This window comes from Nyctibius grandis, chromosome 26 (genome assembly GCF_013368605.1).
Source record: "Nyctibius grandis isolate bNycGra1 chromosome 26, bNycGra1.pri, whole genome shotgun sequence".
Lineage (NCBI taxonomy): Eukaryota > Metazoa > Chordata > Aves > Nyctibiiformes > Nyctibiidae > Nyctibius > Nyctibius grandis.
In genome coordinates this window covers 5417607-5432295 of record NC_090683.1, presented here as the reverse complement: position 1 = coordinate 5432295, position 14689 = coordinate 5417607, and the positions used below count along the sequence as shown (strand labels likewise).

At 56.6% G+C, this 14689-nt stretch overlaps 1 protein-coding gene across 1 annotated transcript; it reads right to left on the bottom strand.

The window, feature by feature from the left end:
* Window positions 1–3678: 3678 nt before the first annotated feature.
* On the bottom strand, window positions 3679–14503 carry CBX1 (chromobox 1). Its single transcript, XM_068418760.1, has 5 exons — window positions 14355–14503; window positions 6231–6406; window positions 5548–5725; window positions 4725–4819; window positions 3679–4041 (listed from the first exon to the last, which is right to left on the bottom strand). The coding sequence occupies exons 2-5, from the start codon at window positions 6368–6370 to the stop codon at window positions 3897–3899; spliced, it is 558 nt and encodes a 185-aa protein (XP_068274861.1). The 5' UTR covers window positions 6371–6406; window positions 14355–14503; the 3' UTR covers window positions 3679–3896.
* Window positions 14504–14689: the final 186 nt, after the last annotated feature.

Genomic DNA, 14689 nt, shown 5'->3' with positions numbered 1-14689 from the left:
TTGTCACGCAGCAGTTCCCGCACCCCCGCCTTGAGGATTCAATAGAGCCTGTCAGTAAAAGCCAGGACGCCCGGGTGAGACTCGGGGGGCACCAAAGCCTCGTGCCCACCGGCCTCGGACACCGCCCTGGGCCAGACACAACCAGAAGAGCGAGTAGAAAGCGCGCTGCCGGCCCCACTCTGCTCCCCAGCGGCCTTCCACTGCCGTTCCAGTGGGGCAAGTGCTTTTTTCCTGGGCATTAAACCTCTCCTTATGGAACTGGAAGAGTTCATCCGCTCCTGCTGCCGGAGCTGAGCCCAGGCCAGCTCCACACGTGGCAACAGCTCAGCCAAGGGGAAGGCGAAGCATTAAAATCCACACTCTGAGGTGCTTCCCGTCTCTCTTCCTGGGCTCTAGGGTATTTATTTCAGATATTCCTTCAGGGGCTGTTTTAGAACACACTACCAGCTCGCCAAAAAACCCTCAGGGATTTCCCCCGCCCCAGTGATGCTGTGAGGAGGTTCCAGCCCTGCCCATGGGGTCCCTGCCCAGACCGGAGAGCGCGGGGACGCAGGCGGGGAGGATGCACCGCTCTCCCCATGCTCCAGCCTCCCTTTGCTGCCTCCCCCTCCCCAGAACGGCACCTTTCACTTCACATCCCCGCTCCCACGTGTCCTTGCTCACGCACAAACGTACCAGCAAATCCCCAGCTCCCTGTTGGGAGGCTACAGGTGAGCAAAGCGCCGTTCCCCAGCCACGAGCACCGGTAACGGCTTCAGCGCAGCAAACCCCAGCTGAAAACGAGCCTGACAAAATCCATTCCCCTCTGGCTCCCTGCCCGTGCCCATCACCTCCCGCGCCGGGCGGCCGGTGTACAGAGTGGCAGGCGAGGTGGGAGCGTAACCAGCTCCTTACCTGTCACGCCGGGCGCTGTCGGAGGCGCGGGCTGCTTGCCAGCCCCTCATCAGGGGAAGCGCAGACCTTTCATTCTCCGAAGCAGGAAGCACTCAGCCACCGGCGGGGCCTCGGGCCTCTGATCTCGGCCAGAGCCGCGGCTCAGCAGCTCTTTGAACTGGAGTCCAGCTGCCGCCCCAGCCCTCAGCGCAGCAGCCTCGCTGCCCGGCGCAGACCCTGGTTTTCTGCCAGCACAGTGGGACGGAGGAGCTGCCTCTGCCCTTCCCTGCCCTGCTGCTGGCAGCCCAGGACCAGCCTGGAGCAGTGAGCTGGGGGAAGACCACCACACCATCACCCACAGACCTCTGAGCGCTTAACGAGGGTCGTGAGGCTATTTTCTTGAGAGGTGACCGCACGCAGTGCCGCAGCCAGAGACAACCAGTACCCCGAGAGCTGATCCCTGCCCACAGCTCACACCGGAGCCCCACCTACTCAGTCCACAGTCCCACCCCTGGGACGGAGCAACGTGCATCTTCGAGCTACCTGCTGCGATCGATCGCCCCAGGAATCCCCAGGGAACGCAGCCTGCTCACATTCAATTAAGTGGACGTTACCCCTTTCATCTCTAGTGATTAATACGGGTTTAATTGCTGCTTCTGCCGCCTGCCAGGGCAGGGCAGACATCTCACTGTCCTGCTGGGTATAAGCTGTGGGGTTGCAAATAACCTGGATTCCAACTGGCTGCGTCGTTTTGCAGCCCTGAGTGCCAGCGAGGGGCGGGCAGAGCCCCTGCTCAGCCCTGACCACCACACAAAACCTCCCTGCTCCATCCTACACCCTCCAAACACCAGACTCCTCTGAGCCAGGACCCAAAACCCTCCTCCAGGAACGCTCCAGCCCACTCTGCCACCCATACTACTGCGTGCAGTGTCAGCTGGGCTGAGAGGAGGACGGGTCTACTCTCCTCCATGCAGGAGCTTATGGCCTTTAGAAGTCCACACCACTAACAAAGCGAGGCTGTCTCCACCTTCAGCCAAACAGTCACCAGAACCACTGCCAGAGCTTTAAAAAAACCCGTCTGTAAACGCAACGTGACAAAGTCTGCTCGACGTTCAGCTGAGAAGGGAAGGAAAGGTCACTTACCCCACCGCCGGCTCCTGGCTGGGAACACACGCAGCGCACGCTCCCGGCTCAAGCAGCATCTTGCTACGTCAAACGAGGTCCCGAATCACAGCTAGTCCTCTTGTCTCCACGGGCGAGACTCGACTCAGGCCTCTAGACACTAACCTCTACAACACTTCTCTTCTTCCAGATGGAATTCAACAGAAATCAGAGCCTGCTGTCGGCTGCTCCAAAGCTCTCGCTGCTGTCGACACCCCGACGGGAGCCAGCGGCTAACCCGGGCTGCGCCAGAGCTAACTGAGAGAGCCACGAGCGCGGGCTAACGTCCCTCCGTGACCTGCTCTACACCTCGTCACTCATCATCTCATGCACAAAGAGCTGGAGGAAGGAGCAAGGTAGAGAAGAAAAAAATCAGGATTATAAATCTAAAATTTTATTGAGACAAAAAACTGACAAGAGCTCGGTATGAAGTTAAAATCCAAACACGTACTTTACATTTAAACAACATTTTCACAGAAACCTAAACACATGCTTTTAAAAAAAGGTTTGTACAATGCAAGTCTAGATACATACCACCCTACAAGGAGGTGCCAGGAGTCTGGTGGGGCTCGTGACTCCAGACATTAAATAGTTCAGTATTTGTAATAAATCTGATTAAAAAAAAAAAAAAACAAAACCCTCAGAAGATTCAGGGTGACACATCCGGCTCCAGCACCAACGTCTGGCCTCCTACAAACCATCACTTCCTACGGGAGAATATGGAATTGTGTTTTTTTTTCTTGTGCTGCTGTTGATTTCCTCTCCCTCCCACAACTAAAGGGTTCCCAGGGCTGCTGGCTGGACACTCGAATTAAGGTGAGAAAAGGAACAAGCAGTCAGAAGTCTCTCTCCCCCCCAATTTTCAGAAATAGCACCTTATAATGGAAAGAAGGGTAGAAAGGCTTGTAAAGGGTTAAAATCCGTTCCCTCCCCGCCCCCCCCCCCCCCCCCACATACAATGCATGTGTCAGTAACTGGCAGTTCTGCTTCAGGACAATACGAATCACAAGTTTGCGTTTTCACAAGTCTCCCCTCACCCCCTCCCTCCCACCCCCCAAAAAAAATCCCTCGCAGGGTTTTGAGGATCTCGGCTCCGGAGATCTGGACGTTCACAGTTGCAGTCTCATGTCAGTGTCCCTGTCTCCCTAATTCTGTCATCAATACTGGGCTTTTTTTTTTCCTCCCCCTCCACCCCCTGCTTTTTTTCCTGAATTCAGGTTCTAAAAAAGAGCTGGCAATGATCTGGAACATTGTCACCAGACCTCATCTCCCTCCCTCCCTCCCCAATTAAACAAGAGACCAATTTCCCCACATCCCTCCCCCCCACCCCAATACACCAGTAAATAGCAAAAGAAAAAAAAATAAAAAACAAAAAAACAAAACTACACACATGCTACGCCGTAAAAATGCAGAGTTAACACTATTGGGAAGAAGGCTGTGGGTTGCTGAGATGGTCTTTGAAGAATAAGCAGTATCCATCTGCACTCCCTTTCCCCAGCCCACCCATCACCAGTGATAGTCCTTCATGGAAGGGGCTTTGCTTCCCTTCCCACAAGCTGCAGAATACACAGCCTTGAAACAAACACCCCAATCCCCCCCCCACCCTCCCAACACCCCCAGTATCCCCCCCTTCCCTCCCCCCTCCCCAAACTGAGCCGGGCTGGTTTGAATCTGTACACAGCATGAAGCTGCAGAAAGCAGTTGAGCAGCTGCAGGGCACAGAAACCATACTGGTCTCTTCAAAGGGCATCTTCTCCAGCCATCGCTACGCTCCCAACCGAGCAGAGCTGCGTTCTCTCCCTCTTGCTCAAACCCACAGTTCAGATCTTTATACAAAGGCTGGCCAGAGCGGGTGCCGGGGGTTAGTTCTTGTCCTCTTTCTTGTCATCGTCCTCTGAAGGGTAGGAATGCCATGTCAACCTCTCCTCATAGAAGGAGATGACCACCTGGGGACACTTGATGTTGGCTTCCTTGGCAGGGACCAGGTCGGCCTCGTCCGAGTTCTTCCTACAGGCCAAAGCAAAGGTACAAGTTAGGGGGTTGCTGAGGGGAGGTGGAAGACCGGAGGTGGAGACTGGAGAAAAATCAAGAGGCTGCAGGTAAACGGAGACCCCGAGGTGGCCGGGGGATCCAAGCGAGCCCTTCCCGAGTGGCTCTGGAGCAGGGAGAAGAAGCACGTGAGCCCAGGAAAAATTCAGGCGTGAGTTCGGCTCCAGGTTGTCGGGGATGGGGAGGGAGAAGCCGAATAAAGCTGTGGCCCTTCCCGCAGCCACTCCGTACTTCTGAGATGGTGCAAAAGCGACCGGCTCCCACACCTACGCCTGACTGGTTTGGCTCCCACCTGCGCCAGCGACAAGCCCTGTGTCACTACAGCCGACGGGGACACGGTCATCGTCACGGCTCTCCTCTGGCTGCAGCCTTCCCAAACTGCAGCCCGTGCCAACACACCGTGCCCCTCTCTCTCCCCAAGCTCGCGCCTGCTGCGGGGGGGACGTCTTAAGAGCCACACGATCCCAAGGGCCCTACCTGCTCGTTTCACATCCACGTTAGCCTCAGCGCAGAGGGTCACCTCAGGCGGCAGCGCCATCGCGAGAGATTTCATGCCAGGTAGCAGGGACTCCCCAGGCGCAGGTCCTTCCCTCTCTGGCACAGAATAAGTGAAGAAGTGACAGACACCAAGACACACTCACCACTTCATCAGGAACATGAGCTCCCCGCTGGAATCCGTGGCACCAATGATTCGCTCTGGCTCAAATCCCCGGGCGAAGCCTCGCGGTTTCTCCGACTGGAAAAGAGACAAGTTTCCACTTGTAGCGTCGCGGGGTGACAGCCCCAGCGCTGCTTCTCGTCACCAGGACACACCGGTGGCTCTTCAGAAAGGCTCTGCCTATCAGATGCTCAGACTATAGTGACTAAGGCCAGCGGGGAGCTGTGATGACCACCCAAGTGTAAACCCACTGCACTGAGGTGAGACGGGGTAGCACGGCAGAGCACCCTGCTCGTGCTGCAAGCAGAGGACCCGATTTCCAAGGCCCTGCTAGTCAAACTCTTGTGCTGGCCAAGACTCAGCAGTTCCTGGGATGAAAACCAGGCTGCAGAGCCTCTTACTGCCCCTTCTCCCCAGCAGCTATAAGCAACCTGAGCAGGAAGCTCTCTGCTCCACCTTGTCCCGGCTCTTGACGGGGCAACAAGCAACCCCTGCCTCCTGTTTCAGCCCTTGTGCCGTTCTTCAGGAGAAGTTGGGGCTCCAGACCCTTTTGGTTCAAGAACTGGCCTTTCAATTTAGTGCTAGAACTGGCTCTGGATTGACGAAGAGGCTTGGCACAGACGACAGCTCACGCCTCCTTCCGAAAGCGACAGCTTTCCAAAAACACTTCAGCCACGTGCAATAGTTTCCCCTCCATGAAGGAGAAGAGAGTGATGGGGCTTTTGGAGCGTGGCTGCTCTAGCTGCTAGACACTGTGCCAAACACGGGGGTAGGGAGGTGAGCACAGAAACCCCACCCTGCCTCACCTCCTCCTTCTTCTTCTTTGGTTTGCTCTCTTCCCCTTTATCCTCCGTGTCAGACTCCGCTTTGCGCTTGCTCCCCTCAGACTTCTCGCTCTCGTGTGCGGTTTTCTGGGACTGAAGGAACTCTGCGATGAGGTCTGGGCAGTCGAGGTTCTCCTCGGGCTCCCATGTGTTATCCTCACTGCAATCAAAGAGGAGAGCTGAGTTTCACAGCTTGCTGCAGCTTTCCCTGGCAAGAAAAGTCCTGGACACCAGGTCAAGTGGGGATGCTGAGAGAAGCAGCAGTCTGGATGCAGGTGTCCTCGCCCCACGAAATAAGGACAGGGATGCCAGAGGGCAGGGCAGTTCTTTCCCTTCTCAGGAGAGAAATGCAACTCATTTTATCTGGCTGCTTGTCTCACACCAGGTTTAAGGGGGGAAGCCCCACCAGGGCACTGCACGGCCCATTTGCAAGACAGAAACAGGACTTACTCACCAAGGCTGTGGTCTCATCGCCCTGATTAGAGCTCGAGGCATTTAGCACCGCCGTTTCTATCGTTACAGCTGCCCTTGGCCTCTTAGCTCCATTTTACGCGCGGGGAGACTGAGCCACCTGCCTGGAGGCTTCGGGAGCCAAAGGCAGAAGAGATGCTTGCGCCAGAGCAGCCCAGCACCCACCCCCCACCAGCAGGCAGGGAGGCACTTACTCCGAGAAGCCTTTCCACTTCAGCAGGTATTCCACTTTGCCCTTCACCACTCGCCGATCCAGGACCTTCTCCACCACATACTCCTCCTCCTCTTCCTCTAAGACCTCTTCCACTTTCTTCTTGTTCTGTTTTTTTCCCATTGTGCTGGCCAGTTTTTCAGCTTACGGGCGACGCTGCTAAAAGAGGAGAGAAAACCCACATGTTTGTGTCAAGGTCAGGTTTGCCTTTGCCAGGCAGCAAACATAATGGATATGCAGAGGCAAAGCACAGTGTGGGAATGCTGCTTGGGAGAAAACAGGCACGTACAAAGTAGGTAACACACGAAGAGACAGGCCAGGATGGTCCTGGAATCTCCAGCGGGAGCTGCTGCATTTACATGATGCCTTTCTGACACACATCTTTGGCCTTTTTGTCTCCCCAGCACCTTATTTCACCTATTCCATCAAGACTCTGCCTGATTCCACCCATACTTTGTTCCTGTTTTCAGCACACCACGTCTCAACCTCGCTGCTCCCATGTGTTGCCCGCCGACCTCCAGAAATGAAGCAGCATCCTACGTCAGCCGCTCCACGCCTCCTCCTTCCTCTGCCGAGTCCCCCGCGTTCCCCCTCAACCTCTTCTCTCCCCTTTCCTCACCTCGCTGACCTGCCCTTCAGCTCAGCTCAGCCCTGCCTGGAGCTGCAGGAAGCACACGCAGAGCTGTACAGCAGCGGGAGGGAGACCGCGCAGCGCTGCTATTAACTAAAAGTTAATAAATAGTTAATCCAAGTTAAATACAAGTCACAGTCCCCGATACCGAGCTCCCCACATTCCTTTCTTTGCTGGTTCATGGATGTGCACTCTGGGATATTTATCTAACTCACCAACCCAGAAAATGTTTGGTTTTGGGGTTTTTTTTTTCCCCTTATCTTCCAGAGCTGTTTAGACAGTCAAAAATTCCTGCACATGTATCTAGTGCTTGCTGGGAAGTGGCAGAAGTGACGCAGGGCTGGGAGAACTCTCTGCCCCGACACAGCTACCTGTCGAAACGCTGCAGCACACAGGCCCTGGGCGCAGCTCTCTGCCTTCCACTCGCACTGGGGGGGACGGCAGAGGAGGAACAGCCCTGCCAACACGCCCGGCGCTTCCCCCAGGCTGAAACGAAACACCTCGGAGAGCCAAAAACCACAGAGAGGCCCCGCTTCCCTGCTGAAACCCAGCTCGGACCAGTAAAAGCGCCACAGCTAGGCAGACCCTGGGTCAGAGTCTCTCCCTGCTGCTGCCAGGGATGGCCACGCACCTCATCCCTGCCGTGGGGCAGGTGGTTCTGCTAAAAACACCCCCCAGGCCTTGCAAATGCTCTCCAGCCACTTCATGGCTGGTACCAGTCGCACTGACAGGTCCCCGCAGCCAAGGTCCTGAGCCCACTGCACAGCCCCACACGGGGAGACCCCAACAGAGCATCTGCTCGTGTGGGATGGGGATGCGGGAAGGGTTTTTTCTCTCGGTTCAAGAAAAATAGAGCCCTGTAGTACCCTGACCTCATCACCAGCCTCTCCTCCAAAGAAGTCTGCGCAGCCAGCCGAGCACGCTGAACGAGTCGCACTGATTTAGATCGACCAAAGGGTCAGGAGGTTCCACGTCTCCCCATCTGTTATCTCCGATAAGCAGCTACGCCGGCACGGAGAGCCGTTGGCAACGGGACCCAGACCGCCCGAAACCAACTCTGCCCCTCAAACCCCCACCCCGCTGACCAGCTGCCCGGGAGCCTTCACAGCCCAAGCGCTGAGGAACACGACTTCTGGTTTATTCCAGTAAAATACATATTTTCTGCCAAGCAAAATGACTGGCAAGCAGGTCAAACATCACCTGCCCAGAAACTTTCACTTTGCCACTCAGGTTATCATGAATCTTCTAGAATAAATGTCAGCTGGCAAAATCTATGCAAACTGGGGCTGGTTTATAAGGCAAAACAAAAACCCTGTGGATTTACACTGGCTGAAGGAGATGTCCAAGTTCAGCAAGAGGCTTGGGGTGCAGCTGGATGAGCTCCCTTGCACACAAGATGCTGCTCCGCTCAGCAGCCGCCGTGAGAGCATCCTTCAAAGGAGAAGGCTTAAAAACAGGCCCCACAAAGCTCAAAAGACGTACCACCAGTGCTGACAAGCAGTAGCCACAGCAGAGAGGACAGGAGGGGGCACAGCCCAGCTGGCACGCTCCAGACCACCCCGTCTCTGCTGCCATCTCATAGATGGGGCTCGAGGGCAGCCCAGGAGCGCAGAAGAGCACGGGGGGAGAAAGCAGCAGGGGGAGAAAGCAGCACTTCTCTGCTTGGCAGGCGCTGGACCAACGTGTTTATACTTTGGACCCGCTCTTGCACTGCTGCTTTCGGCCCGACCTTGGCGCACAAGCTGCGCCAGCGCCCGGGCTCTTGCTCCACAGGACGCTCGGCCTCCAGCTGTGCTGGCTGTCAAACATCTTCCCTTTACACCCCATCCCTGCAAGCACCAGCCTCCTCACTTGATGGCAATGTCGGGGTAGGAGGAGGAACAAACACCTTTCCCCCGCCGCGGCTTCCAGAGTTGAGGCTGCTCGTGAACAAAGGCCAGGCCAAAGCGGCTGCTGTGACCTCGGAGTGTTTGGTGGTCACTGGGCAAGTTGGGGAGTCCCAAAGGCCGGGCTTTGCATCAAAAGCCTTTTCCTCCTTCTGCTGGTGTTTAGCACCGGGTCTTTCTTTTAACTGGTGGTCTCAGAGGAAGAATTGGCACCTGAACAGGCTGCAGAGTAGACAGGGACAAGGGAAGAGCTTGTCCTGCTGCTGCACGTGCTGTGCTGCACTCACAGAGCTCCAGAGGTGAAAAACTAACCCCGCTCTGAGTGTTAAATGAAGTGAGAAGTTCCCTGCCCTGTACGGACCAGCAGCTGAGGTGGTGGTAGGGATATTCCCACAGACATGCAGTGCTTCCCCCATGGATCTTTTATTCAATGCCAGAGGACACCCAGCCCCCCAAGGATGAAGTTTTATTGCCCTATGCAATGAGGGGGGGAACCAACCACCTAGAAACAGCCCACTAAAACAGAGCCATCCAAGAACACGCACCAGAGAGGCTTTTCCCTCCTCAACTCCCGGGCTGAAATACACTGACAGCATCTTTAATCAGATGCCAGACAGAGGCAAACCCGAAGCAGCGAGGCTCCCGGTCGCCCGCGGACTCGCCAAGGAGGAGGCCAGGCTGCCTGGCACCGCCTCAGCTGGTGTGCAACACAACAATGTACAGCCTCGACCCACCGCCAGCATCTAATCCCCGAGCAGGAGCCAGCGCTGCAGCAGGAAGCCGAGAGATCATGTTTCACTCTGGAATTCTTCAGGCAGTTCCTTCCTCCCCTCCATCCTCCTCCTCCAGCACCGCATGGCCGCTGGAGAAGGGGGCCAGAGCCCTGCACGACACGGCAGAGGAGATTCCCAAGAAGGTGCTGTCGCAGTTCTGACTACAACCAGCAAATAACCTCCAGGACAGCCTGGAGGGGCGAGATCTCAGGCTTCCCCTCTCTCTGCAGGGACTTCTGATCAGCTGCAGTTAAAAGGATTGTAGTGGAAAGCGCTGTGGTCGTTGCCTGGAGATGGGCTTGGTTTTAAGGCACCTAAGGATGCTCAGCTGGATCGCCGGGCTGTTGGAGTGGTTTCTGAAGAAGGCAACTGGATCAAAGAGTCTGGCCAAGAGGAGCTCGGAGGGGAGTCGCTGTGACTAGAGGTGGTGTGCAGGACAGGCAGGTGTGCGCAGTGAACACGAGAGAGGTGAGAGAGCAATGCAAGCGCTGCAGCCCTGCCGCTCCGTCGTTTTATTGTGGTAAGTGCTGGGCAGAGAAGATGCAAACCCAAGGCCAGGAGCACTTTGAGAAAGAGCTTGCCAAGGGGAGGGACAGATACACCAGTGCAAAGGGCTGCAGCAACCATACCTTAAGGTATGCAGCAACCTCTCCCGAGTCCCCAGTCCCTGTTCCTTTCAGCAGACGTCTCCCTGTTCCTGCTAGAGATATTTACACCACGGAGCACCAGTGTCACCCCCTTGCACAGACCTGCTCTCCCTCTGGGGGTTCTCAAGATGTCTGCTCGCACGCAGGCATGGGGCTGGTGCCCAGCGGCCCGCTGACGAGCCGTCCCCTCGGCGTTCATCCCTGCGGCAGGGACGACGGCTGGTTCTGCCGTCAGAGCAAAAAAAGGTGCTGCGGGTGGCCAAGGCCAAGCCATAGTTCACAGCATCTGCTGCTAGACACGGTGCAGATTCTAGCAGTCGAGCCAGCAGTGCAGAGAGGAGCTGCTGCACAGGCCTCTCGCTGCACTGCAGTCAGAAACGCAGCTGAGTGTGAGAAAGGGACCTCAGTCCCCCCGGGGGGTTACGAACTCAGCGAGGGCTTTATCTGCGAAGCATCTGAGCTGCTCCCCGCACCCTCTTCCTCCCTCTCTGTGGAACAGAGCACTCGGCACAGATTTCAGCCTTCTGTGACCATCCAAACCCTCCAATTCTAGTTATTAAAAACAAACCACAGCCACCCAAAGCGCTGGCTGGTCTCTAGTCTCTGGAGGAGGGGGGAGAGGTTGAACCATCCCCGTCTATTAGGAAAGGCAGCACAGGGAGGACTTACCCCGTGCTCTGCTCCCTCATCTCCAGAGCTTTCAAACAAACACATTTCACTCGCACCGAGCTCCTACGCGTGGAGGTGTGGAATGAAGCCGTTTCATTTTGCCTGGGCATTTTCGGGGAGGACAGGCAACTCCTATTACATTTCCACAGGCAGTCTCATGTCTATAGAATCTGGGGCTAGATGACTCCCACCTGAGAGAGATCTCATCAGTAGTATGTTTCCTAAAATTCAGCTTCAGTTTTCTATAATGCTTGAAAAAAAGTTGGCTTATACCAAAAAATACGATTTCAAGACAAATTCAGGATGGGCCTATGCCAAATCTTTCCATTTTCATTTGCTGCTTCTTACCTAACACTCAAGGCAAAGCTGAAATCCTTTGTGAAGAGGAAAGCAGAACAGAGAGAGACCGAAAGAATAACATCTTGGTCTGCAGTTAAGAGGAAAAGGATCCAGGACACACCTAAGCCACTTGAAAAGAATTCAAACTCCAGTAAAAGGCCACGAAGAAAGCGGCCCGGCACGAAGGTGCGTACAAAAGCTGCATTGTTGGGGCAGGAGGAGCAGGCGGAGGAGCAAGAGCTGGAGTTAACAGCATGCCATCCCAGTGAATTTGGGCGAAGCATGTCCTGGTATCACGAGATCTCCTGGAGATCTGCATCCAGGTGGTAAACCCACTGCCAGACAAATACAAACACACTCAGCCCCGCTGGCTGGGACGCTTTCTTCGGAAGACCGTGAAGCTCTACCCAACACCCTGCCTGGAGCTGGTATTTTCAGTAGAAAGTTTAACAAAGGAAAGGAAAACCAGTCTAAGAAGAAAAATGTGGAGGCCCAGAGGTTTAATGTGAGTACAGACTAGTTCCATTAGCTGCATCTTAAAGGATTAACAGTTCAGCTCCGGTTTAATGAGTTTTCTACGTAAAACGTTTCCTCCTCCTGCCTTTCTCAAACTTGGCTGGGATCACTCAACTCTTTAAAGACTTATGAGCATGCCAAGTTTATTCCACGCACGCCAGGGAAAGGCAGCAGGCATCTTTCTTTTGAAGTGGGAACAAGCATGTTAAGTCTTCCACTCTCCAGAACCTGAAAACAGCAGAAAACATTTCTGGAAAGTTTGAGTGAAAGCTCAAGCCTCTGAACAGAGACCAAACTAAAGAAAAGCCACAACTTTCAAGCTCAGCCACATCACTTCCAGTTAAAATTCACAATCCACGAGAGGACACACCTCTGGGTTTAAGAGAAACACACATGCAATAGTAGGAACGTTACCTCCCTGCAGCAAAAGAGAACCTGAAGTAAGAAATCCCGTCACGCAGACGGGAATTTTGTTACGTGAAGGCGGACGCAACTTCTGAACTCTTTAGATCAGACAAACACTCATGGACTCAAAGCAGGGATTTACGTTCTTCCTTTTGTATAAGGATGACAAAACATTGCCCCAAGTGCTGCAGGACTCACAGCTTTCCGGTGCCCCCAAGCACACCACCTCCCTCTCCACGAGCAGCCCCGGGCCCCACAGCACCTTCCCCTGCCACCCTTCCCCCCTAGGGACAGAGGGACATCTGGGTGTGCTTCCCCCAGGAGCTGCCTGCCGGCGCTCACAGGCCCTTCACCACGTTATTTGTGCATTTTGCTGGCGTTGGGCAGCGGGATCCGAGCTGCCACATCTGTTTCTCATCGTTTCCACTACCAGGATCTCAAGCACTAATAGGAAACCGTGCCTGGGTCCCAAACCCAAGGGGGACCATTGACTCCAAACACACCCATCGCAAACACCTTCCTCTCTCAAATGTGCAAGGGATTTATTTTTTTTTTAAACTCAATAAAATCTTTTAAAGATAAAGCCTGGAATTATTCAGCCAGAATTCAGCCCTTTGATCTCTCAGTTTTATAGGGACAACATACGTGCTTGCTGTTTCCAGACTGACCAACCCCAAGACCAACAGCGCTGCCCCATCTCTGGGATCCTCACGCTCAGCCCCTGACGCTCCCCACCCAAACTCAGGCCGCTTTCCAGTCCCTGCCATCTCCTCCCTGCCACTAGTGGGTCAGCTTCACAGCGCAACCCTGAGCCAGACCCCGCTGCCACCCTCTCGGCCAGCCCCTGCACTCCCGGGGCAGCTCTGCATCTGCCACTTCCTCAGCAAAGCTTCGCCTCTCCCTTGTCCCAGGAGACAAATCCCATTTCAGCTCCATCACCCTCCCTTGCCCGTCCTACTCTTCCCCCAAACGCTTTACAACTCTCATTACTGCAAGCACAGCTTGACTCCCTCAGCTCCCAAACCTCCTCCCCAGCAATGGAGCGGGGGAAAGCCAGCCCTGCCGGGGGGCTGCCCCAACACCCACCCCACTGAGCAGGGACCCGACCCAAACACAGCTCCTGCTGCATCTCCCCCCCTCCCCTTCCCCAGCACATCCCTGCTCCTGCCAGCCACCACCTCCCTTCTCCACCTCCTGCCAGCCCCACGCTGAGGTCTCCGCAGGAGAGTTCTCCCCCAGCCCCAAGGCCCCACGGCCCCCCAGTTTGCTCCCCAGCAGCCCTCCTCCCCCTGGCCCCCGGCATCGGCTGCCGTCCCGCTCCCTGCCCTCCCACCGCCTGTTGAGCAGTTCCCGCTCATTCTCCCCGCCAAAAGTTGACACTCGTCCCCTCCCCGCTCTCGGGAGCCTCAATCCCCCTCCTCCCCAGCTGCCCCGAAGCTCTCCCCCTCCCTCCCCTTCTCCTCACCCCAGGGGCTCCACCAGTGTTTTTTTTAAAGCACCCAAATGCCACCTTCCCCCTGGCCCCGAGCAGGGACCCTGCTCCAGCCTCTTCCCTCCCAAAGGACACTTCCACCCCACAGCCCTCGCCCCAGCCCAGATCCCCCCATATCCCCAGACCCTCTGCAGCAGCCCCTTGTTCTCACGCACCAGCCCCCCCTGCCAGCACCCAGCCTCCCCCCAGCACCCCAAGACATATCTTTCTCCTCTGTCCATAGGCACCCCCGCACCTCTCCCCCTCGCCAGCTCCTCCCTCATCTCTTCCTCTCCCCCAGGGACTGTCCGGGCCCAGCTTTGTCCCCAGCCCAGCCCCTCCTTGCTCTGAAACCCGGCTTCTCCCCCCACCCAGCGGCCCCTTTGAGGGACACAGCCCTGCCAGCATCCTCAACCCCCCCACTAACGCTTCTGCCAGCGCCCCAAACACCCTCCTCCACTAACACTCCCTTCTTAGCACCCCAACCCCCCCACTAACACCCCTCTCCCAGCACCCCAACACCCCCCACTACCACGCCCTACCCCAGCACCCCAAATACCCCTCCACTAACCCCAACCCCCCCCGACCCCCCAGCATCCCATTCCGCCCCCCGCAACCACCATCTCACCGCCCTAAACACCATCTCCCCCATCAACACCCCCCGAACCCCCCCAACCCACCCAGTAACGCCCAGTACCTCCCCAGCATCGCCCCCCCTCCAAACCCCAACGCCCCCCCGCCCCTCCCTCAGCCCCCCCGCCCCCGCTCACCTTGCACAGCCCCGCCAACGAGTTGCCGAGGGGAAGGGGCCTGCGGGGCCGGGCGGGGCGGGTCGGGTGGCGCCGCGGGCCTGGCCGCTCTCCGTCCGCCTCCCTCGAACAAAAGAGCCCGGCCAGCCCCAGTGCCCGCCGCCCGCACTGCGCCTGCGCCGCGACCCCCCGCCGCGGGGCACCCTGGGAAACGCAGTCCTCCCGCGCGGGGCACGCTGGGAGTTGTAGTCCACTCGCCGCGGGGGACGCTGGGAGTTGTAGTCCTCCCCGCCCCGCCCTGTTGCCGCCGCTCGCCCGCCCGCCCCCGGCGCGGCGTTTCCCGTTAGCTCGAGGCG